The following is a 23805-nucleotide window of genomic DNA, read 5'->3' on the forward strand; positions in this document are numbered from 1 at the left end:
TGCTGGGCACCGCGCGCCAAGGAGAGGCTGCCCACGCCGTGCCCATTACGGTTTATTGTTTCTGGAACAGTGGCCGCACTGCTGGGGGGCGGCCTGTGCAGCTGGAGATCTCAGCACCTCGGCGAGGATGGGGAGGGAGGGACTCGGGCGGCGGGGTGGACCCTGTGGCCGGCAGGTGGCCGGGAGATGAGCGCGGCAGCGCGGTGGCCACCATAAGCAGCAGCTGGAGGCGTTGTGGGGCCGCCCTCACCGCACCAGGTGGAAGGTGAGCCAGTACATGAGCAGGGGCTGCGCCGCCGCCACGGCCATGGTCAGGTACATGCGCAGCTGGTTCCGCGCCCCACGCACCGGGATGCCCTCGGCCGCCGCCTCGGCCAGGATCTTCAGCCGCAGCGTCCGGATCTGGGCGGGGGAGGGGTTCACTCTTGAGCCCGCACTCCTTCCAGACTCCAGTTTCCCCACCCCTCCATAGGGCAGCTGGGCTCAAGTCTCTGCTCTTGAGGAACCTTGGTTTCTCCCAAATCTCCTAACACACGTGGAGGACCTGCTCCTCCTCCCAGGCCTTGGGAGAAAATGTGAGGGTTCCAAACTCAAATGCTAGGCGAGGCCTCTTAAGTGAGTGAGGTGAGGAGCTTCACTGTGAATACTCCACCTGAGGGGATGGCCAGGCTTGGCCCTTTGGCCGTCACCAGCTTGTGTTGACCCTTGACAATTTTTCAACACAAGCCAGAAATGCCTTCTTTTTCTTCTTAACTTTTTTTCCCCTCCCCTCCCCCCGCCCAGAATTTTAAATAATGACATCTAAGTCGAAGTTTATCTGAGCAGATCTGGCCCACCAGCCACTAGTTTTTGCCCTCTGCTCCTCACACTGAATCCTCCCAGTACCCTGACGTGCAATTATCATCATCCCCATTTTACAGAAGGGGAAGCAGGTTTAAAGAGAGGAAGTGATCTGCCCAGGATCGAGCGAAGCCTGGGTTCAAACCCAGGCCTGGTGGATCCCAGTGCTCTTAACCAGCACCTCCACTCCAGCTGGATGAACTCTCAGAGAAGCTACTTTGAGGATACTGAACTCTTTTCATCCTAAAGGAAATTCTGGTAGGAGGCCCATCACGCAAGGCGAGTGGAGTGAGGGTGAGAGCCCACTCTAGCAGCCTGGCTGGCGCCTCCTCTTCCTTCAGGACCCCGCTTGGACACCCCCTCTTCCAGGAAGCTCTCCGGACCCTCAGGCTAGGGCAGCCACTCCAGGGCTCCTCAGTTCACCAGTGTGGGGCCTCTGGTCTAAACTCCCCACCTGACATCCCCTGCTTGGATGCCTCCAGGGACCCCCAACTCTGCCCAGGAGGCCTGTGCCCTGAGTCCCATCCTTCCCTGAGCCCCAGCTCACCATGAACACAAAGATGGACACACAGCACCAGCCCAGCACCAGGTAGTAGCCAATCTTTCCAAAGAGCAGGCCCATGAGGACCCCACCAATCATCCTGTGGGGGAAAGGGGAAGGCTGGTCTGAGGAAGAAGCCCCAGAGCTGGGGGCTGGCCGTGGGAAGGTGGAGGGGGGGTACTCACCCAACATATTTGTAGCCCAAGAAGGCCACCAGGTCGATAGTGGTGAGGTCTGTGTTGACAGTGACAAGGTAGAGACTGAGCAGGATGGCCAGCACCTCCAGTGTCAGCCAGGCCAACGCCGAGCTCGCCTGCAGCCCCAGGAGGTCTGGGGAGAACCTGTCAGCACCCAATCTCTGTCATTCAGTTAGCTGGCTCAGACCCTCCCTAAGCATCTGCCTGGGGACAGCCTGTATGGGGGGGGGCGGGGCATGCTGAAGACCCGGCAGGGGCCAAGATGGATCTGGGCCCTGTCCTGGAAATCCCATCCCCAGTGACAGCCCAGAAAGGTCAGGGCTGGGATGGGGAAAGCACCGGGCAGGGGAGGTGTGTGACCCCGTTGGGAGGTGGGTATCAGACACTTGAGCTAAGGCTTGAAGGAGTAAGGAGCTGATTGGGGAAGAAGGACCTTAGTCTCTGCCATATCCCCAGTGCCTCAACAATTAATTGACTCTAATGACAACCGTTTTCCATGCCACAAAGGAAATGAACAGGGGTCTATGAGTGAGAGGTGGGGGCCTGACGCAGGCTGGAGGGTGGAAAGGCTTCCCTGAGGAAGTAACATCGCAGTGGAGACATCATGAGTGAATAGGTGCTCAGCAGGTGATGTAGGGGAGGAACACACTCCCCAGCAAAGGGAACTGATGTGCAAAGGCCCTGGGGAGGCAACCCAGGTCCTCTGGAGAAACAGAAGGAGGACCAGAGTGGCACAGCAGAGTGAGGGAGAGGGGCAGGCAGTGCCAGGCTAAGGAGCTGGGGCTTGGTCTGGGGACAGGGGAGCTAGGGACAGCTTCTGAGCGGGGGGGGGGACATGGCCAGGCTCACCTCCCAGCCAAGACCTTCCTGCTGGAGTGGGGGTGCAGGGGGTGTGTGTGGGCCGGGCAGCTGGTTAGGAGAGGCCAGGGGAAGGATGGATTTAGTGTCACCCAGCACAGGGTGTGGTGATGGGCTGCACACGGGTGGGAAAGAGGAAAGGGGCAAGGGTGACCCTGAGGGTGACCGTGCGGGCTCTGTCTTGGGCTAACTGGGAACATGGTGGGGCTCTTCTGAGACAGGGGAACCAAGAGACCTTCCTGACTGCCCCTCAGCTCCCCCAAACCCCACAACACTCTGCCTACTCCAGGCCACTCTTACCTATCCTGGGTCCCCAGCGCCAGGCCAGCCACCAAGACGTAGGTGATGAAAGCCATGGCTGTGAGAGGGAGACACACAGACACTAGTCAGCCCAGGGCCTCCGGGCACCTAAACCTCTGCCCGAGACAGGCCCACCCAGAGGGAGGAGGGCACCGGGCTGTGGTGGGTAGGGTGAAACCTGGAATGTAGAGGTCAGGAGCGTTGACATCAAAGCGCGGGGCCACTGGTGTGTCCTGCTGGTACTGCACCTCCCAGTCCTGTGGGGAGGGCGGAGGGGGCAGGCAGGACCAGAGCTGGGCTCCTGGCCCGCCTACAGGCCCTCTCTCGGCCTATCTTCCTGCCTCTCACGCCTGCCCCAGCCTGACCCACCCCTGTCTACAGGCTGCCACCCCGCTCAGATGCTCACCTGGTGCAGGTAGGGGAAGAAGAGCAGACCCAGCTTTTTGCCCACATACATGGTGTCCACAGCGAAGTAATACTTGAGCTTGGTGACGGGGATGAAGCGGTCGATCTGGGGAGGCAGAGCGCCAACCTGAAGCCCTGGCCCCAAGGCCCCTACCTGCCCCCACACCCACCAGCCCGGCCCACTCACGTTCTTATCCACCAGCTCCTTGCCCTGCGCGGCTAGGCTGCTCCCGTAGGCCATGGCCATGTTGGACACAGGATCACCCAGGAAGGCCGACTGGGGCGAGGCGGAGGCTGTAGGGTAGCCCAGGCCGCCCGGCGCCCGCTGGGCCCCATAGCCTCGGCTCTGGGCCGAACTCGTGTCATCAAAAAGCTGGTGGGGGTCAGCCATGCCTGGCTGGGACACAGGTACCCTCCGCTTCGAGGCTGCAGGGGGAGAAGGGTGGGGAGCCTCATTCATTTTGCAGGAGCTCTCCCTCCCACTTCTGCCGCAGTGGGGCACTGGTTTTGCTGTCAGATGGGTTGTCTAGTCAGGTTTGGGCGGCCTCTGCCTGCCTGCCATCCATCCATCCATCCAAATAACAATGATGAGGAGGAGGACGACGATGACGGCTACTATGTACTGGGGTTGACTGCACAGCATCCTGTGCTAAGCCTCTTACAAACAAGGTCTCTAGACAGACCTCCCTGCACGTTCCCTCCTACTCATCCAGCTCCAGCCACACCGGCCTCAGTATTCAGTGAACACACCAGGCACATTCCCACCTCAGGGCCTCTTCACTGGCGGTTCCTCTGCCTGAACGCTCTTGCCCCAGACATCCTCAGGGCCCCCTCCTCTCCTCGAGGTCTTGGCTCCGTGGGGCCTTCCCCAGCCATCCTGTCTACAGCTGCATCTCCCTTGGTGCCATCCCCTCATCCCTGTTCCCCACTTCATTTATATCCACAGAACTCAGCAACAGCTGACACACTAGCTGTTTATTTTATTCACTGTCTGTCTCCCCCACTCAAATTTGAGCCCCAGCCAAGGTGAGGAGCTTTGTCTTGTTTGTGACTGAAGCCCCAGCCCCTAGAACAGGGTTAGAGTAGGTGCTTGATAAAAACCTGATGTAAAAATAAAAATAAATAAAAATAAATTTTAAAAAAGGGCTTCCCTGGTGGTGCAGTGGTTGGGGGTCCGCCTGCCAATGCAGGGGACACGGGTTTGGGCCCTGGTCCGGGAGGATCCCACATGCCGCGGAGCGGCTAGGCCTGTGCGCCGTAACTACTGACCAGTGCTCTGGAGCCTGCGAGCCACAACTATTGAGCCCGCGAGCCTGGAGCCCGTGCTCTGCAACAAGAGAAACCACTGCTCCCCGCAACTGGAGAGGGCCTGCGTGCAGCAATGAAGACCCAATGCAGCCAAAAATAAATAAAAATAAAAATAAATTTAAAAACCTGATGAATGAATAAATGGCCATGCCCATTTTACAGATGTGGAAACCGAGGCTCAGACAGGCTAAATGACTTGTGCAAAGGGCCAAAATGAGGGAGTGACAGAGCAGGATTCCAGCCCAGGTCACCCTGTTAAATATTGTAATAATTAAACCCCAGCTGAGCACTTAAACCACACACCAGGCCATGTTCTAAACACTGTGGATTAACTCATTTAATCCTCACAACAATCCATTCTGTGTTGGTGAGACTATCATCCCATTTTACAGATGGGAACCATGAGCCCCAAAGAGGCTCAGGCCCTTGCCCAGAGTCATACAGATGGTGTGAAGCAGAGCCCGGTTTCAAGTTTTCAAAAGATCCCTCCATTTCTTTCGGGGGAACAGACTGGGAAGGCGGGGACAAGATGAGGGGAGAGGAGGGGAGGGGAGGGGGGAGGAAGCTGCTGAGGTGGTCCAGGTGGGAGAACAGGATGGGGCGGGCAGGGGTGGGGTGGGGAGGGGAGGGGCTGCTTCTGGCAAATTTTGGAGGTAGGAGAGGCAGGATTGTTGGAGGTGTGCTTGGCTGCGGTAGGGTAAGGAAGATGAAGGAATTCACGCTGTCTTCCCAGATTCTGGTCTGAGTGATCAAGTGGATGGGAGTGCTGTCTACTGAGATGGGGAATATGGAGAGAGCAGATTTGAACCCAGCACTCAGGCTCCAGTACCCTGACCAATAAGCCATGCCACCGCAGCAAACGTTTACTGAGCTCCTCCTCTGTGCCAGGCGCCACAGTGGGAACAGGGTGGTAGGATTACAATGGGATGCGGAAGAGGAATCACATAATCCATGTCGTGACTTTCTCTACACCTCAGTTTTCTCCTCTGCAGGATGGTGTCAACACTCCAGGGCAAAGTGACATAAACTCCTCACCCCCTGGCCTGGCCCATAAAAAAGTGGTCAATCCCGTCACCTATTATCAATAACTAGCCCCTCGACTCTTCCTCTTCATTATTTGTAGCCTGAAAACAGACCCAGGTAGTCCTCTATCCCAGAGCAAGCAGCACTGGCCCCGGCCCACTTGTCCCCAAGCACCACTTCTCTTTTCCCTCTCCCACTTCTGGCCAAAGGGCTGGCTTCCTGAAAGCTTTAGTGTAAGCACTTCCTCCCTCTTTGTTGCCCCCTCAGCCCTTGGCATTTGGGGTTCTGCTCTCACCGGTCCCCTAACTGCCTCTGCATTACCAGGCCAAGGCCGTTATTTACTCTCCTCAGACTCAAGCTCCTCGGCAGCACTGAGGCCCTTGCTCCAACTGCCAACCTCCAACTCTCTGCTCTCTTGGCTTCTGAGACACTGTACTACCTCTTTCTCTTTCCTGTCGGAGCCCCACAAACATCAACTGAGCACCTCTGTGGGTTAGGCTGTGCTGCGGGTGAGGTGGATACAGCAGTGAACCAAAAGGGAAAAACTCATGGAGCTGATGTTCTGATCGGTTCTTCTCAATCAGTGATTTCTCTCCAGCTCCCTGAATTGTGTGCCCCAATTTTCCACCACCCTTACCCTTGTCTTCTCTCTCTCAACTAGGGCAATCTCACCACACCCATGGCTTTCACAGCCACCCACCCTGTGCCCTGGGCTGTCTCTAGCCACCACTTCCTGCCAAGGCCCCAGGGCCTTTACCTCTGACATCAGTTCTCACCCATCTGGTCTCAATGTCACCCTCCCTTCTCAGACTCTGTCATCTTGCACCTGACTTAAATGTCCTCCTACCAGCTTCCCCTGTTCATTCTTAGCCCCAACAACCTCCTTTCCAGTCAGCAGCCAGAATGATCTTTTTAAATGTAAAAGAGAATATTTCATGCCCTCTGCCTAAGATCGGTGCCCACTGCGCTGAGAACAAAATCCAAATGCCTAGGAGGCCCTGCATGACCCAGCCCTGCCAACCACCCTGGTTTGCTACCTCTCCTGGGACTCACTCCACCAGTCACAAGGGCCTCCTCCTCTCGGGCCCTGACCCTGCCAAGCTCCTTGCCCCCTCAGGCTTTTGAACATACAGTGCTCTCACCTTGGAACACCTTCCCACAATTAACACCTGACAATACAGCACTCAGGCCTCAGCTCAAAAGATTCCTTCTCAGAGAGACCTTCCTTACTCCTCAATATAAAGCACTAGCCCCACACTTTTCTTCTCATAACATCCAGTGGTTCTTTTTTCTCTTCCAAGTACTCGTCACAACTTCTGAATCTATATTCATTTGTCTACTTGCTTACTCAGCACAGGCCTCCCACGCTTTTCCCTCGCACCATAAATCCCCTTCCCCGGGCTAATTCCTCATCATTCGATGTTACCTCTTCCCGGAAGCTTCACTGACACGCCTGGGCTGGGTCATGTTTCCTAATCTGGGCTAACACAACACCTCCATCCCTGCCATAACCACTCTGATTGTGCTTCCCCCATCCCAGCCCTGACCCCTCTGCCTGCTCTTCTCTTATCACAGCTCCATGAAGACAGGAACCAGGACTGATGGGCACGGCTGTATCCCCAGCATCGCCCACCACAGGGCCAGTCAGGCATCTTACAAAGGTTGAGGGAGGAATGTAAGGCCTCCTCAACCCCTTGTCAGTTTCCGGCTTATTCCCTTTACAGTCCTAATCACTCCCGAAATTATCCTGCTGCCTAGTTTGCTTCCAAGTTTAGTGTCTGTCTTCCCACTAAACTCTGAGCTGTAAGTTGCCAAGTTGCTGGTTACTACTGGGTACCCAAATTGCAGCACAGGGCCTGGCACAAGGGAGCTGAAGTAAGATATTCTGAATGAATAAATGAGACGCACTCACACTCCCGGAGATGAAGAGGAACTTAAAGAGAGATACAAATTCACAGACATGGGAAAAGGGGATTAAAAGCACAATAAACACAGGTTCAAATCTTAAATGAGGGGTAAACACGGCCCTCTGCGATCACGCAGGGCTTTGAACGCCGTCCTAAGGTGCGTGGGCAACAGCCCAAGGCCACGGAAGAGTGGGGAGAGGACAGACGGCTAACTGAAAATGAATGAAAGTCGCGTTGTTCTGCACATCACACAATATCCTGCCCAAACTTGTTTTCTTCTAAAGGAATTTCCTAAAGAAGAATCGAATCCAACACGCCCCTACCCGGACCTGGCATCCCTGCGCCGTGCACACCTCGTAGCTCCAGATCCCTGACCTCGTGACCTCCGACCTGCGGCGACCTCGCCAACCGCCGAGGCGGCCCCGCCATGCCCCGCCCTCCTAGCGCCTCGGTCCGCCACGTACGCCACTTACGCTGCCGGGGCGTCCCCGCCGCCGCCAAGCCTGCCGGGTGCATTTTTCGCTGCCGCCGCCGCCACCGCAGCCCCAGCCACGGTTCGAAATGTGCCCGCCCGGCTCCCGTAGCCACGCCTCACCGGCCACACGACAGCCAATGGGCGTCACGATCGCGCAGACGCCACGCCCCCTCACAGAGGCCCAGACAAGCTGGCGGGTAAGAGGCGAAGACTGGAGGCCGGTGACGTTAGGCGAGAGTCAGGCCTGCAGGGCAAGGAGGGCGGAGCCCGGAACAATCGAAGGAGTAGGCGGTGTCGTGCATGATGGGAAATGTAGGTGTCGAGCGAAGAGGGCGATGGGAAATGGAGTTCTCTATAGACAAACGCTCAATTTGGCTCTTGAGAACACTGGGGAGCGAGAGAAGGGTATGGAGCAGGAGAGGAGAGACCCGTTAGTGTTCCCCAGGGGCTAAGCAGAGTTGTGCGGGCTCTAGCGCTTATACAGTTTTGGCAGACTTTAGGTATTAAAGTGATTATTTAGAGGGAGAGAAGGATATCCAACAAGTTAGGTGGGAAGAACCAGGTGTCTTTCCTCAAGACGTATTGTTAAAAAACAAAATTAGGGACTTCCTTGGCGGTCCAGTGGTTAAGCCTCCGCGCTTCCACTGCAGGGGGCGTGGGTTCCATCCCTAGTTGGGGAACTAAGATCCCACATGCCAGCTTGATGCGGCTAAAACCAAAAAAAAAACCCCACAAACAAAACAAACCAAAAAACCCCAAACTAAACCGAGTAAAATTTCTTAAATTAATTTTTTATTGGAGTATAGTTGCTTTACTAAACCGAGTAAATTTGAAGACCTATGGGATTTATTCAAAAATTTATGGAGGCTTCCCTGGTGGCGCGGTGTTTGGGAGTCCGCCTGCCGATGCAGGGTACACGGGTTCGTGCCCCGGTCCGGGAGGATCCCGCGTGCCGCGGAGCGGCTGGGCCCGTGGGCCATGGTCGCTGAGCCTGCGCGTCCGGAGCCTGTGCTCCGCAACGGGAGAGGCCACAGCGGTGAGAGGCCCGCGTACCGCAAAAAAAAAAAAAAAAAAAAAATTATGAATCGGGCGACATCCCATCTAGTAAATAGAACGGAGCTTGAAGGAGTTGTACAAAATGGAGGGTTTTTTATAGAAGGAGGCAAGGAAGTTATTAGCAAGAGAAAAGAAAGAATTATTTCAGACCAGGTCACCTTCTTTTGGTGGGAGGGTGAGAATCTATCTTATAGAATACCTCTTCTTCCTTTGCGGGGGTAGGGGTGGGGGCGTGGGGAATGTAGAAATGGTGAGGTCCCACATGACAGATTACCTCGCTGGTGCTGACCAGGAAATTCCAGACTGGCCGATTAAGATTACCTTCCTGGGGAAGGACAAAATTGCAGTTAGGTCAGATGTTAAAATCTAGGTTTGGTGTCATGGGCTTTAGCACGAGTGACGCCATTTGGGGTCTGTGGTTTTCTCTTTAACAACATCTTTAGACATTTTCCCAAAAAGTCATAAAAATGTTCCTGTGTTGCAACCTGGTTTCCCTGGTTTGCCAAAAAACATTATAATCCCCAGCAAGTGAGCACACACGGGCACACCTGCAAGTGAGGGGCCCTGAACACTAAGCTACCTTAGTCTCTCCTGTCTCTGCCCTCCATCTCCCCCTTTATCTAACCTGTCTCCCCCTCAGCCTCCCCTTTTCTGTCCCTCAGTCTCCTCCAGTTATCTCAGGCAAAGATAATGGTAGAAATGACTTCTGGGGAGTGATAGCCCTCCGGAAGGATGTCAGCAAGTGACCGTGTCACTGTGGCTTTCCCTTTCCTCTTCTGACACACTGTCTTTTCTGGGGACCTTGAAGACTGTTCTAGTCTCTCAGTTATGACTCCTGGCTGCACAGTCCTCTAGGCTTCACCATCCAAGCCCCTGTCACTCTGCCTGTGCTTCCCTTATCACAGCCCTGACCCTCTGGGCTGTCAGTCGGTTGAAGTGCGGGGAGCCCCCCCGCGAGGGCAGGGCCCAGGGACTGTCTTGGTCACTGCGTGTCCCCAGCATCACCCAGCAAAGCGCCAGGCACAAATTGAGGGCTGAGCAAAGATTTGGTGAATAGCTAAGGATCCCCACTCTGTGAGGGCACAGGTGACACCTGGCCCTGTGGTGTCCCCTTTGTGAGTTAGACAGGGGTTCCCTCCAGGTGGACGCAGCCCCACTCCAGAACGCACGACCTGGCGCGTGGAACGAGGGCTGGATTTCAGTTTGTCCCCTTGTCCCCTCAGCAACGCGCCCCGGTGCGGCGCACAACCTTCGCAGCCTTGAGCAATGGCCCTAAGGAGTCGGGGAGCGACTCCTCGGTCCGCGAGCCGAAAACAGACTTAGAATTCTCTCTGGCGTAGGGAGCCGCGGCTCCGGGGAGGAAGCAAAGGAAGGAAGGGGGAGGAAAGGAAGAATACCCCCAACCCAAGCATCCCGCCGGTCTCCTGGGTCCGGGAGCGCTGGTCTCCTCCCTCTCGGTCTTCACACCTGGCGGTGGGGCGTGCCTCAGTTTCCTCCACCCCGCCCCTCCCCTTTTTCCTCTTCTTCCTCTTTGGGGCGCCGGTGGCCGCGCGTCAAGCACTCCCGGAACTGAAGCTGGGCGCCTGGCGGTCGGGAGGCAGGGGCCACGTCAGCGGGGCGGCCGGGAGCTTGGCGGGCCGGCCGGCTGCGCCATGCGGCGGGGAGCGCTCCTGGCGGGCGCCCTGGCGGCGTACATCGCTTACCTGGTGCTGGGCGCGCTGCTGGTGGCGCGGCTGGAGCGGCCGCACGAAGACCGCCTCCGAGCTGAGCTGCAGACTCTGCGCCAGCAGCTGCTGCAGCGCAGCCCTTGTGTGGCTGCCCCCGCCCTAGACGCCTTCGTGGAACGGATGCTGGCGGCAGGACGGCTGGGGCGCGCAGCACTCGCCAACGCCTCGGGGTCCGCCAACGCCTCGGACCCCGCCTGGGACTTCGCCTCGGCGCTCTTCTTCGCCAGCACGCTGGTCACCACCGTGGGTACGTGGTCGCCCTCCCGAACCCCCGACCCGGGACCCCCCGGAGCCCCCGCCTCCCTAGGGACCCAGGAGCCGCCACGAAATACCCTGATCCCGGCGGATCATTCCCGATCTACTCTGAGCCCAGAATCCCCTCAAAACCCCCCAACGAGGACCTGGGACCCACACTCATGGGCTTCTCCACCTTGGGGGGCCTCCATCCATGCCTTTCCTCCCAGTAGGAAATCCACCAGTTCCCTCGGGGACCAGAGCCACCCTCAGAGTACCTTCCGGCGAGCATCTGGGGCCTCATTCCTCTGCCTTAACTCCCTTGGAGACCCGGGTCTGTCCAGTCCCCTCTGGGCCTAGAACTACCCTCAGAGACCTCCTGCGAGAACCCCGGACCCTCTGCCTGAGACCCTCGCCCCATCTGGACTGGGACCTCAGCCATGCTGAGCCAGCTCTCTCTGGCTCAGACCGCCATCCCCTCCAACACTGTCTCCTGGTTCTCCAGATACGTCCTTCTGGGTTGCCCCTTAGGAAGCCTTACCCCAATCTCCTCCCGACCCTGGTGCCCCAGTGAGGACCCTGAGTCTCCAGACCCTCTCCAGGTGCTATCCCTAAAGACCTTACTGCCAGTAGACATCCCTCAGCCAGAACCTGGGGCCCCTATCCCAGACTTCTAGCCCTCTGGACCTAGACCACTCCCCAGCAAGGGGCCCTGCCCTCCTCCTGACCAAGGACCACCCCCACCCTCATACTCCTCTGCAGGTAGCCCTGACTCCAGACACAGGGCCCCTCTTCACGTATCCCACTCCGTCTTAACATCTTTGTATTGAGGAGCCCTCAGTGCAGGGCTTTCCTCCCAATAGGGACACCCTGTTCCCTCTGAACGTGGGACTTCCAATTCAGCAGCCCCAGCTGTGGAAGTGCGTGAGAAAACTAGAGCACCTTCAGGAAGGGCCGCTGACTTTCCAACCAGAAGCTCCCTAGCCAGGACTCCCACCCCTCCAGTCCCAAAACGGCACCAGCAAAAACCCCTACTGTTTTCCAAGCCAGGGACTCCCCATGGGGACCCCTTTGTTTATTTATGTTGGCCCCCGCATGGATCTTTGTTCCCTGAACACAAACCGATGCCCCCTGCAGTGGAAGTGCGGAGTCCTAACCAGTGGACCACCAGGAAATTCTTTGCAGACCTCTTTGAACCCGAGAACCCCTAGCTGAGACTCTCACCACTCTCTGGACCCTGACACCCCTCGTAAGAACCCCAGAACCACCTGAGACCCCAGCGCCCTCCACACACGCTGTCCCTGAGAGCAGAATCGCCCCCCTCCCCAGGATGCCAGTGCAGGGAGCCGGCTCTCTGCACCTGCTACCCCTCCCCCGAGACCCCCTGCCCAACCTGAATTTCCCAAGAAAGGGAACCTCCTGGGGACCTGGGACCCCTTCAGTCTCCTCCAGACCCACAGCTGGGACCTTTCTCTCCACCCCAACCCTGCTGTAGTCTGCTCTGGACCTGAAGTTCTCCCTCCATCAAGGACACTCCAGGCTCTCTGTACCCCAGACCCCCCACCACCACTGTCCACTCAAGACCATTCCCACTTTCCACCCTTGACACTCTCAGCCAGAACCTGAGACACACACACCCCTCCCATCCTCCCCGTAGCACTGTCTACCCCCATCATGTCCCCTCAGGCATCCTTGGGCTCAGAAGCCCCTTCTGCCTGAGGATTCCCCTTCCAATCCAGAAAACACCCACACTGGTGCCTGTCCCCCTTCTTCCTCTGGACCCAGGACCCCAGCCCCAAACCAGGATTCTTTTCAAACCAGGACACTGGCCTCTGATTTCAGATTACTGACTGGACCCCACAGATCCCCTTCTCTGGACCCCTACAACCTCAGGTGGGACTGACGCCCCCTCCCAGCCCTACCCGGGAAATCTCTCACCTCAGGGCCCCTCAGACCTGGAAAATCCCTTTGTTGTCAGGCTCTGCTGGTCCTCCCACAGCCCCTCCCCAGCCCCCAAACTTCCTCTTTGCCTCTTTGCTAGGATTTGGATAGGGGAGGTGGCTGGGGCCTGGCTGGCCCAGACTCCTAACTCCCTTCACTGCCGGCAATAGCAGGCAGCCTTTGCCTTTTGTGCCCTGTCATCATTGTGTGGATCAGCAACCAAGGCCCGGGGCAGCAGGGCTGGGTGCTTCTCACAGACGTTCCAGCTGCTGGCTGGGCCTGCACGACCTGCTCCCCGGCTTCACTCTCCCTCTGTCTCCTCCCAGATCCTGGCTTCGGAGAAGTTGTCCCAGGCAAGATAGGTGAAGAAGCCAAACTCAAGGCAGGCACTGTCTGGGGGATCTCTGATTCTCAGTGTCCTCCCTCATCTGTAAAATGGGGATAATAACACTCCCTGCTTCACAGTAATAGCAATACCTGGTAGAGGACTTAACCACATATGGACTTTGACTCACTCAGTACAATAAGCCTTGTGAGGCAGGTACCATTAGCGGTTCTATTTTTCAGCAATAGAAACTGAGGCCCAGAGAGGTTGGACAACTTGCCCAAGGCCACACAGGTAGGAAGTATAGCGTGCGGTTTTGAACTGAGGCTGTCAGGCCTCAGAGTCCCATGCTGTTAACCAACACACCACACTACCTCTTAGGCTTGCATGAATGAAGGAGGGTGATGTATGTATATTAAAAAAAAATTATTCTGGCATTCGTTAAAAATGGTAGGTTATGGCAACAGGGGAGAGAGACTGAACTCAATTCCGAATATAGCAAAGACAGCTGGAGAGATTTAGAGCTGAGAGCAGAGTGAAGGGGTCAGTGGATGGAAAATTACCAAGAGGAGCATGGAAGGTAGGGGGATTCTTGCTAAATACTGGCCAAGGGCTTCGATATCAGTGGTGGATGGTGAGGAATCTGATCAGATATCAAGAGTGGGGGGATTCTCCCTAAACCAACTGAGGATTCCTGCTAAAACTGGGCTTAGTCAAGAAGAGGGCTCAGGACTTCCCTGGCGGTCCAGTGGTTTAGACTCTGCGCTTCCAATGCAGGGACGCAGGTTCGATCCCTGGTCAGGGAACTAAGATCCCACATGCCGCGCGGCACAGCCAAAAAAAGGGAAAAAAAGGAAGAGGGCTCAGAGGAGCTGACTAAAATTTGGTCAAGGTGGGAGTCTGTGTCCGTGTGAAGTGCCGGTAATAATAACTGAGACTGACAGAGCCTCGGTTATTATTATTGTTGCTGGTGAAGCCGGGAGCCCTGAATGTATCTGGAGAAATGGAAGACCGTATGTCATTCATAGAGACCTCTCCCACAGCGTCCCTGGTCTTGTCATAGGGCCTAGTCTTCTGAGGAAGACCTGGGGCCTGGAGCTGGTCCAGGCAGCCTTGCTGTGATTGAGGCCAGGGCTGGAGGAGTCGACTCACCTGCAACTGGGAATGGGGGGAGGGAGCGAGCATTACAGTCATGCTAACTCTTTCTATGCCCGTGCTAGGTGCTACACCCTGTCCCAACCTGCATTTGAGGAAGGCATTGTTTATGAGGCCATTTTGCAGTACTCTGAGGAAACTGAGGCTCAGAGAGGAGAAGTCACTTGGCCAAGGTGATGCAGGGACCAAATAACAAAGCACCGATTTGGACTTGGCTCTCTTGGAGGTAGCAAGTTGAGGCTCACAACCCCCATTCTATTCTAACTCTACGATTTTTCTGTTTATGAGGATTTCGTGTCATCTGCAAACGTGTCATTTCAGCTAGGCTGCTGGAGTTTCTCTATCAAAAGCCTTGTATTAATGAAGCTTGGAGCCATAAGTGATAAACCTCAAATAACAGCTGCTTAAATAAGATGGAAGTTTATTTCTTGCTCACATTCAAGGGAGTCAGTCCAAGACCAGGATGGTGCTGCATGGTCAGAGACCTTCGTGTTCCTTCATAACTCCTGGGCACGGTTTCCATTCCCAAGCCCATCTCATGGTCCCAGATGGCTGCTCACCTCCAGCCTTCATATCTGTGTTCCAGGCAGCAGGAGGAGGGAGGAACGAAGGAAGATACACATCTCCCTTTCTCTAAGGACACTTCCTGGAAGTTGCCTGCTTCTTTCATATATACCTCATTGGCCATAAATTATTCCAGAGCCACACCTAGCTGCGCTGGAGGAGGGAATGTCTTTATTCCAGGTGGCCACCTGTCCAGCAAGAACTAGAGGATCCTTTATTTTTCCCTAGTTTTTTTTTTTTTTTTTTTGCGACAAAATACACATAACATAAAATTTTCTATCTTAACCATTTTTAAGATAGAAAAATGGTATTAGGTACATTCATATTGTTGTGCAACTATTACCACCATCCATCTCCAGAACTCTTCTTATCACACAAAACTGAATCTATACCCTTATGTACTAACTCCCCATTTGCCCCTCTCCTCAGCTACTGGCAGCCATCGTTCTACCTTCTTTTTCTTTTTTCTTTTTTGTCTGTGTTGGGTCTTTGTTGCTGCACGCGGGTTTTCTCTAGTTGTGGCAAGCGGGGGCTACTCTTTGTTGTGGTGCGTGGGCTTCTCATTGCTGTGGCTTCTCTTGTTGCAGAGCATGGGCTCTAGGCGCGCGGGCTTCAGTAGCTGTGGCACGCGGGCTCAGTAGTTGTGGCTCGCGGGCTCTGGAGCACAGGTTCAGTAGTTGTGGCACACAGGCTTAGTTGCTCCGCGGCACGTGGGATCTTCCCAGACCAGGGCTCGAACCTGTGTTCCCTGCATTGGCAGGCGGATTCCTAACCACTGCGCCACCAGGGAAGTCCCCGTTCTACTTTCTGCCTCTATGATTTTGACTACACTAGGTACCACATATAAATGGAATCACAGAGGATTTGTCTTTTTGTGACTGACTTATTTCTCTTAGCATAATATCCTTAAGCTTCATCCATGTTGCAGCATGTGTCAGAATTTCCTTCCTTTAAAAGGCTGAATAATATTCCATTGTTTGTATTTACATTTCGTTGATCCGTTCATCCATCTGTGGACACTAGGGTTGTTTCCACCTTTTGGCTATTGTGAAGAATGCTGCTATGAACATGGGTGCACAGGTATCTCTTCAAGCCTCTGCTTTCAATTCCTTTGAGTATATAAAAGCCAGGGGATCCTTTTGTATGGAAGAAGGGCTCAGGGGAAAGCCTGCTCGTAACGTGCAATTCTTCCACACTTTCTTACGGGTCACAGGGCTGGATCTGCAGTCTTTTGGGCAAGACATTTTACTGTCAGCATAAACCAGGCCCCTTACCACTCCAGTCATATCTCTGACCCTTTGGTTTGCTTTATTTGGGAAATCAAAAGAGATTTTCAATTACACACTGCCAAAGTGATCCAGTTTCACCCACACCTGAATTCCCCTTTATCGTGTTTCTGTTTGCAGAACTCACACCCACCCTGGCCTTCCTGTGTTCCCACGGTCTCCGGGAGCACAGTGGGGCTTGTCACACCCACTTTAGGGTAGAGGAAACTGAGGCTTTGAGCCAAGGTAAAGCCTGCACCCTTTATTCATTATTTTGACTATCGATCAAGTGCCCACTCTATGCCAGATACCAGGGCTACAGTAGTGAACAAAACAGACAGAAGCCCCTGCCCTCCTGGAGCTGGTACCCTGTGGGGAGCCAGACAGTAACCACATAAATAAACCATACGGTATGCTAGAAGGCGTTCAGTGCTATGAAAACAAACTAAAAAGAAGAGTTGGGTAGGAGGGTGCAACAATTTAAAGTGGTGAGGGTGTCACTGAGAAGGTGACATTTGAGCACACCTGAAGGAGGGGAGTAAGGGAGCCATGTGGATACCTGGGGGAAGAGTGTTCCACCAGGAAAGAATAGCCAGTGCAAAGGCCCTGAGGTGGGAGCGTGCTGCCCTGGGTTGTGTGGTGCCCCGTGGGTCACCATAAGGACTTTGTCCTTTTACCTGAGTGAGATGGAGCCATGGGGGGATTCTGAGCAGGGCGGGGACATGACCTGACTCACGTGTTCACAGGGTCCCTCTGGCTGCCTAAGGGGGGAAGGGAGACCAGGCAGGAGGCTGCTGGGTAGACAGGACCAGGATGGAGCCGTGGGGTGGAGTGGGGCGAGTCGGTGGGTTTTGGATCTGTCTGAAGGTTGAGACAACAGACAGAAACTGGGTGTGAGTGACAAGGGAGTCGAGGATGACACCAGGCTCTTGGCCTGAACAGCAGGCAGGGTGGAGGTGCCGTCGCTGGAGATGAGAGATTCTAGGAGAGGTGGGTTCGAGAGTGAAATTAGTCCTTGGCTTAGAGTGGCCACAGACCCCGGAGTGGATGCCGAGTGGGCAGAAGGATTTCCCCCTCACTCCCACAGGGTACGGATACACGACGCCGCTGACCGACGGGGGCAAGGCCTTCTCCATCGCCTTTGCGCTCCTGGGCGTGCCGGCCACCATGCTGCTGCTGACCGCCTCGGCCCAGCGCCTGTCCCTGCTGCTCTCCCACGCGCCCCTGTCCTGGCTGAGCCGGCGCTGGGGCTGCCACCCCCCGCAGGCGGCCCGCTGGCACCTGGCGGTCCTGCTGGGGGTCGTGGTGACCATCTGCTTCCTGGTGCCGGCCGCCGTCTTTGCCCACCTTGAGGAGGCCTGGAGCTTCCTGGACGCCTTCTACTTCTGCTTCATCTCTCTGTCCACCATTGGCCTGGGTGACTATGTACCTGGAGAGGCCCCCGGCCAGCCTTACCGGGCCCTCTACAAGGTGCTGGTCACAGGTGAGTGGGGTGGCTGGCCGGGGACTGAGGGCCGGGTCTGAGGGGGACCTGGCCCCAACCCAGGGGGGAGTTGAAAGTCACTGCCCAATCTTTGGGGGTCCTGTAGCCCCATGGCCATGACCTGGAGGTCTGAGTCCACCCATCGCCTCTCTGCCGTCTCTGCAGTCTACCTCTTCCTGGGCCTGGTCGCCATGGTGCTCGTGCTGCAGACTTTCCGCCGTGTGTCTGACCTTCATGGCCTCACAGAGCTCATCCTGCTGCCCAATCCATGCCCTACCAGCTTCAACGAGGATGGGGACGATCGGGTGGACATTCTGGGCCGCCAGCCAGAGCCACACCAGCAATTCGCCGCCGGCTTGCACCCTGACTACGCCTCCATCCCCAGGTAGCTGGGGCAGGCGCCGCGAGGCTGCGGACCTGGCCTGCCACTGAGGGGCCCAAGGGACTGGACTGACAGACCAGCACGTCCACAAGCACATGCAAGTGTTCCTGAGGCCCTGCCTCCGCTATCCGTCTGTCCTTTGTCTTACCTGCCTGAGCACCACCCGGATCCAGGAACCAGCATTGCCTAAGTTTCCCCTGCCCCTCCTCTCACCTCCCTGCACACTCTGTGCCTCCCTGGCTTTCTTACCGTCTCTGTCTTTCCCTCTCACCATCTCTTTGTTTCTCATTCTTTTACGCCATCTGCCACTCACCACCTGCTGATTCTCCCAGGCTCTGGACTCACACCTCATTTCAGGAGCTAGATCAGTCACTCCACTTTGGCCAAGTGGCCGGCCCTCTCAGAGCCTTGATCTCCTCATCTGTCAAGTGGAAAGAGTATATTCACTCATTCAAAACTCCCTCCTCTGTGCCAACCCATGCTGGGCAGTGCTAGGGACTTAGTAGTGTTCCAGATGGTCTGGGCCCTGCTCTCATGGGGCTTGCCATCCTGTAAGGTAGACAGACCTGTCCCCACACAGTGACAGTCCATAACAGGCAGGACTTCAGTGGGGGGGTGAGGGTGGCGGTGGGCAGAGTGGTCAGGGCTAGGGTGGAAGGAGCACAGGGAATGTACCCAATCCAGCCTGGAAGGTCAGGGAGGGCTTCCTGGAGGAAGGGGCAACTGAACTCAGACCTGAAATCTGAGGAGTAGTCCGGGGAAGAAGGTGTACCTGACTCATTTTCCTCAAGTGTATCCAGGGAGCAAGACACATTCGGAGACTCCTGGGGTAGGCTTGTGTGATAGAATCTTCTTCAGCAGCCTGGCAGGCAGGAAGCTAAGGCACTGCTCTTCGTAAGACACCATTGTAACAGCTGTTCCCGTTTACCAAGGACTAATTACATTAGGTGCACTGGGCTCTGAAGCCAGCCTGCTTGGGCCCAAATCCCAACTCAGTCCTGTCTGTGTCCTTGGGTGGTCACTTTGCCTCTGTGATTCTTGGTTTCCTCATCAGGAAAATGGCAATAACGAAAGATGATTTCACAGAGCCTGCCATGTTATTCTGTGATGCTTTCTTTGGCCAGGCCCTGTTCTGGGTACTTTACATATGAGGCAGATAATGATAATATTATCAGTGGACATGGGCATATCGTAAGCATCCTTAAAGGACCATCTTGGGAACTTGGCTTCTTTCTTGAGGGCACTAGAGAGCCATGGAAGGGTTTTGAGCAGGAGAGGGCCATGGTTAGGTTTGGGTTTTAGCTGCTGTGTGCAGGGGGACACTGAGGCTGGGTGCCCAGGGGAGGCTGGGGCAGGAACAAAGCAGGAGACAGTGGGACTGGGTAGGGCCAAGGGAAGAGGAGGAGGGGGCGAGTCGAGGGATGCTCAGAAGGCCAAGTGGACAGGCCATAAGCCTTACAGACTTGGGAGGGATAAGGCCAGAGAAAGGTCCAAGGTTGGTCAGCTGCCCCTGAGGTGGGAGCCTGGGAGAAAGAACAGATTTGAAGGGAGATGCTGAGGCTTGTTTGGAACATGGTGGCTGTGAAGGGCTAATGGGACACACAGGGGAAGGCATCAGGAGGTTACAGGACCCTCAGGGCAAGGCCTCAGTGGGTGGTTGAGGCTGGAGACAGACAAGGAAACCAAGGCCATGAAGGTGGGTTTGACAGCTCTGGGTGGGAATGAAGAGAGAAGACCAGCCTTGAGAAATCAGCCTTAGGATGTTTATATATTTATATCAGTAAGGAAAGATTTGGGTTGCAAGTAACCAAATCCTGACTGGCACTGGCTGAAACGATGAGATGGTTGTATATTGTACATCACCAGAGTTGGGGACAGCTCCAGGCATGATACAATCCACAGCTCCAAGAAAGTCTTGTGGTCCCAGGTTCCCTCTTTCTCTGCTCTGTTACCCTCAGCTGAAGGCTTGGCTCCCACATGGGCTCTCCTCGTGGCCCCAGAGTGGCTGCCACAGATCCAGGCATCACAATCAGACATGTTAATTTTTATTACAGGAAGTTGGCGGGGTGTGGTGGTGGGGGCATCTCTTCCCATGGTACCTTTTTGGAAACAAGGAAACCTTTTCCCAGTGTCTCCCAGCAGCCTTCCTCTTCCATCTCATTGGCCAAAATTGGCTCACATGCACATCCTGACCCAATCATTGGCCAGAGTGATGGCATCACCATGATTAGCTTGGATGCCTCAGGATTCCCCCTGCCACCCAGGTCTGAGGCTGGGGCTGAGGTTTTAGTTTGCAGGCTGGTGAATACTTGAACAAAACTGGGCTTCTATTAGAAAGGCAGAAAGTTGGGAGAATGGGCAGACATCAATAAACTAATCAGCCAAGGCAGTGATGTACAATTATGCAGGTTGAGACCTACATAAGGGATGCCTGGCTGGTAGGGTGGAAACAAATAGGGGCTGAAGTTCATGGCTGAATATGCCCAAAGGGGACTTCTTTTTCTAATTAACATAACAGCCCCATATGGTGAGCAGTGACCCTTCAACCAATGCCCTCCTACCCGAGAGAAGAGCTTACAAAGGAGACAGAAAAGGAGTTCTGGAGAGGAGTAGGAAAACCAGGAGGGTGGGGAGTATTGTAAGAGATGAGAGAATTTTAAGGAGGGAGGAGGCAACATTGTCAAATGATGCTAAGAAGTCACACAAAACTGTTTTAATAACAGTGATAGAAAACACTTATATAGGATTTACTATGTGCCAGGCATTGTTCCAAGCCCCTGATACACAAGAATTTATTTAACCCTCTCAGCAACTCTGTGAGTCAGGTACATTCTCCATATTGCAGATGAGGAAAGGAGGCCCAGAGAGGTTAAATAACTTATCCAAGGTCACACAGGAAATGCAAAACTGAGATTTGGACAAGGTTTTGGTTGGTCACCTTGTCCCACGGAGGCTCAGAAACACCCACTGTCTAGCTCTTTCTCAGTCTCCCAGCCTTCCTGGCTCCTCAGCATGGTCGTTGACCCTGCTGCTGAAGTCACTAGCTGGGTGGAAGGCAGGTGCTGGGTGGAAGGCAGGTGCTTGGGGGAGGTGCCTGTGTGATCTGGTTTCTGCTCCTCACCACTTCTCCTTCCAAATTCCCCCGGAAAAAGAAATCAGGCCCTGCTCAGTTCAAGATATTAAAAAAAAAAAAAAAAAAAGCACATGCTTAAAAATGGAAAAAGTAGAGAAGACTGTACAGTGAAAAGTAAGTCTTCCTCCTGTACTTGGGCTGTGTTGACAGATTTCTCAGGTCTCCTAGGCATGAACCAGCAATATACATGTGTGTGTATATGTGTGTTATTAATTTTTTTCTTTCACTCTACATAAGTGGTACCTAGTACAGTGAGGTGGTTACAATCACAGACTCTGGAGGCAAAGTCCCTGGGTATAAATCTGAACTCTGTCACTTCTAGGCTCTGTGGTTTTGGGCAAGTGATTTCACCTTCCTGTGCCTGAGTTTGCCAATCTGTGAAATGGTATGATAACAGCACCTACCTCATGGACTTGTTGGAGAATGAAGCAATTTAATAAAGCTCTTAGAACAATGTCTGGTGCTCAGTAAAATGTCAGCTAATGGTTATTCTCATTTCTGCACCTTTTTCATATTATATGTTTCATATATACATGTATGCTTTTCTAATATTCTCTTTTCTGCACCTTGCTTTTTTCACCAACCCAGTGTCACTCGGAGATCATTCAAGAGGCACACAAGTAGGTCTCCTATCCTTTTTTACGTCTGTGGTGCCTCCTCTAGGACCCACATCCAATAAATTATTTCCACGTTTCATTAACGGACATGTGGGTGGCTGCCAGTCTTTTGCTGTCGTAAGTGATGCTGTAGGGTGTACCCTGTGCATCAAGGTAACAGAGGCCCTCCCCTTGGTGGGGCTATATTCCTGAGTGTGGGGGGGTGCCATGAGGACACCCCAGTCTCTCTGCCTCTGTGAGTCTAGAAGGGCTCAGGTACACAGCTGCAGGATTTCTTCCCTCAGATGAAGTCACCCTCCATGGTCTGTGGGGATGGGCTGGGGGGTGGGGAGCACAGACCCCTGTCAGCTCTTCATTTACGTAGAACACCTATAATGTGCTGTGTTGCACAGAGTTGGGAACAAGTGACAGAGAAAGCCCTAGGCCCTACCCTCACGGAGCCTGTGATGCACTGGGAAACAAAGACCCATTCCCAGATAGACATGGCCTAGCATGGTCAGGGGAAGGATGGGGGCTGCTCGCATATCATAGACAAGACCTGAAAGGAGCAAAGTGGTCAGCCGGTGACAAAGTAGGGAATTGCATTCCAGAGGGTGTTACAGCAAATGCACACTCTGGAGGAGAGCGAGCATGCTTGATCAAGGATATTCAAGTCGCTCCGTGTGACTAGGCTTTGGACTACAGAGGGAGAAAAGGTGCCTGGGCTAGGAAGGACTACAGGGATGAGATTATGCAGGGCTCTGGAAAACAATTGAGTTTGGATGTTTCCCTGGGGTCCTGGGGAGTCATGGAAGGTTCCCAGGGTGTTGTCCCCAGACCATTAGTATCAGCATCACCTGGAATCTTGCTGGAAATACAAATTCTCCAGCCCCATCTCAAAACTTACTGAATCAAAACCCCTGGGGGTGGAGCCCAACAACCTGTTTTAACAAGCTCTTTTGGTGAGTCTAATGCATGCTAAGGTTTGAAAACCACTGGGGTTTAGAGTAAAGTCAGCTTTGCAGTTCATCAAAAAATCATGGTCTGGGGAATTCCCTGGCGGTCCAGTGGTTAGGACTCCACACTTTCATTGCAGAGGGCCCAGGTTCAATCCCTGGTCGGGGAACTAGGATCCCAGAAAAAAAAAAAAGTCATGGTCTGAGTCCTTAACTGTTAGGCATCAGAATAACAATGAAAACTGCTAACTTATTGAATATTTACTTGTGCCAGGCATTCTTCACGTGCTATCTTATTGGCTTCCCGAAACAGCTCTATGAGATGGCTGCCTTTGTCCCTGTTCTGTAGAGAAGGGTGTTAAGCCGCAGTCAGATTAATTCCCATATGGAGACCAAATTGTTTTTCACTAGAATTGTGATATCAATGTCTGATTGGGTAGAAAGACAAGTAGGCGAGAACCACCAATAGGAACTCCTTGAAGGGCTTCCCATCGCAAACTTCGTCCCCAGCACCCTCTGCCGGCCAGGCCCCGCGCTACTGGGTGTTGAGCACCGCCCTCCCTCCGCCCCGCAAGCCGTAGGCGCTGGTTGGGGTGCGCGTTACCATGGAGACAGGCGGGCGAGGCAGGCGTGCCTCGAGAAAGGCAGAAGTCGGTTGTGGAAGTGTAGGCGGCCATTTTGAGACCGGGCAAGAGGGGCGGGACTGGAGCGGCCGAGTGACGGTTGACCGGTTCAACTTAGAGACTGGTACCACGGGGCGGGGAGAAGAGGGAGGTGCCTGGGGTCATGCCTGGGCGGGAAGGGTGGGGGGGGCGGGGTTAAGAAGGGGAGGGGAGGGGGGAGGCGAGGAGGGGAAAGGCTGGGGAAAAGGAGGACAGTCCAGGGACTGGGCACAGGAGGGGCGGGGCGGAGAAAGGGCGGGGCGAGGAGTCGGGAGAGGCTAAGAGAAGAAGCGGGGCGATGAATAGGGTCGGGGCTAGAAGAGGCGGAGCGTAGAGCCAGGCTGTCCAGGGAATGGAAAGGGGTGGTGAAAAGGGAGGGGGCGAAAAGGTGTCGGGGTTCAGGGGGAAGGTGAGGATCAAGAAAGTGCTGACTGACAAGGTAGCGCCGACAAGGAACGAGGAGAAGTTGCAG

At 54.6% G+C, this 23805-nt stretch overlaps 2 protein-coding genes across 10 annotated transcripts; one reads left to right on the top strand and one right to left on the bottom strand.

The window, feature by feature from the left end:
• Positions 1-34: 34 nt before the first annotated feature.
• YIF1B (Yip1 interacting factor homolog B, membrane trafficking protein) lies at positions 35-10721 on the bottom strand. Of its 9 annotated transcripts, none has more exons than XM_027079416.1 (8): positions 7853-8437; positions 3329-3567; positions 3143-3247; positions 2915-2993; positions 2737-2794; positions 1567-1722; positions 1388-1481; positions 35-402 (listed from the first exon to the last, which is right to left on the bottom strand). In XM_027079416.1, the coding sequence occupies exons 1-8, from the start codon at positions 7893-7895 to the stop codon at positions 247-249; spliced, it is 930 nt and encodes a 309-aa protein (XP_026935217.1). In that variant the 5' UTR covers positions 7896-8437; the 3' UTR covers positions 35-246. The 9 variants fall into 9 exon arrangements, with proteins under 9 accessions (XP_026935217.1, XP_026935212.1, XP_026935208.1 ...); XM_027079411.1 differs by having other exon boundaries at positions 36-402; positions 7844-8438; XM_027079412.1 differs by lacking the exons at positions 35-402; positions 7853-8437 and adding exons at positions 9185-9235; positions 10614-10689 and having other exon boundaries at positions 1050-1481; positions 3143-3567.
• Positions 10093-21823, top strand: KCNK6 (potassium two pore domain channel subfamily K member 6). The gene is made up of 3 exons (XM_027079417.1): positions 10093-10884; positions 17209-17604; positions 17770-21823. Exons 1-3 carry the CDS (start codon positions 10563-10565, stop codon positions 17991-17993), a joined length of 942 nt encoding a protein of 313 aa, XP_026935218.1. The 5' UTR covers positions 10093-10562; the 3' UTR covers positions 17994-21823.
• The last annotated feature ends 1982 nt before the right edge of the window (positions 21824-23805 follow it).

This window comes from Aethalodelphis obliquidens, unplaced genomic scaffold (assembly GCF_003676395.1).
Source record: "Aethalodelphis obliquidens isolate GAN/ISIS:26980383/991018 unplaced genomic scaffold, ASM367639v1 scaffold43, whole genome shotgun sequence".
NCBI classification, from domain to species: domain Eukaryota; kingdom Metazoa; phylum Chordata; class Mammalia; order Artiodactyla; family Delphinidae; genus Aethalodelphis; species Aethalodelphis obliquidens.

Excerpts from the sequence above, each read along its gene's own strand:
- YIF1B (XM_027079408.1), bottom strand. The coding sequence starts at position 7,895 with ATGCACCCGGCAGGCTTGGCGGCGGCGGGGACGCCCCGGCAGCGTAAG. Across the intron at positions 2,795-2,914 it reads TCCTGACCTCTACATTCCAG|CCATGGCTTTCATCACCTAC; the intron begins GTTTCACCCTAC and ends TCCCTCTCACAG. Across the intron at positions 1,723-2,736 it reads GCGCTGGGGACCCAGGATAG|GTTCTCCCCAGACCTCCTGG; the intron begins GTAAGAGTGGCC and ends GGGTGCTGACAG.
- KCNK6 (XM_027079417.1), top strand. The coding sequence starts at position 10,563 with ATGCGGCGGGGAGCGCTCCTGGCGGGCGCCCTGGCGGCGTACATCGCT. Across the intron at positions 10,885-17,208 it reads CACGCTGGTCACCACCGTGG|GGTACGGATACACGACGCCG; the intron begins GTACGTGGTCGC and ends TCACTCCCACAG. Across the intron at positions 17,605-17,769 it reads CTACAAGGTGCTGGTCACAG|TCTACCTCTTCCTGGGCCTG; the intron begins GTGAGTGGGGTG and ends CCGTCTCTGCAG.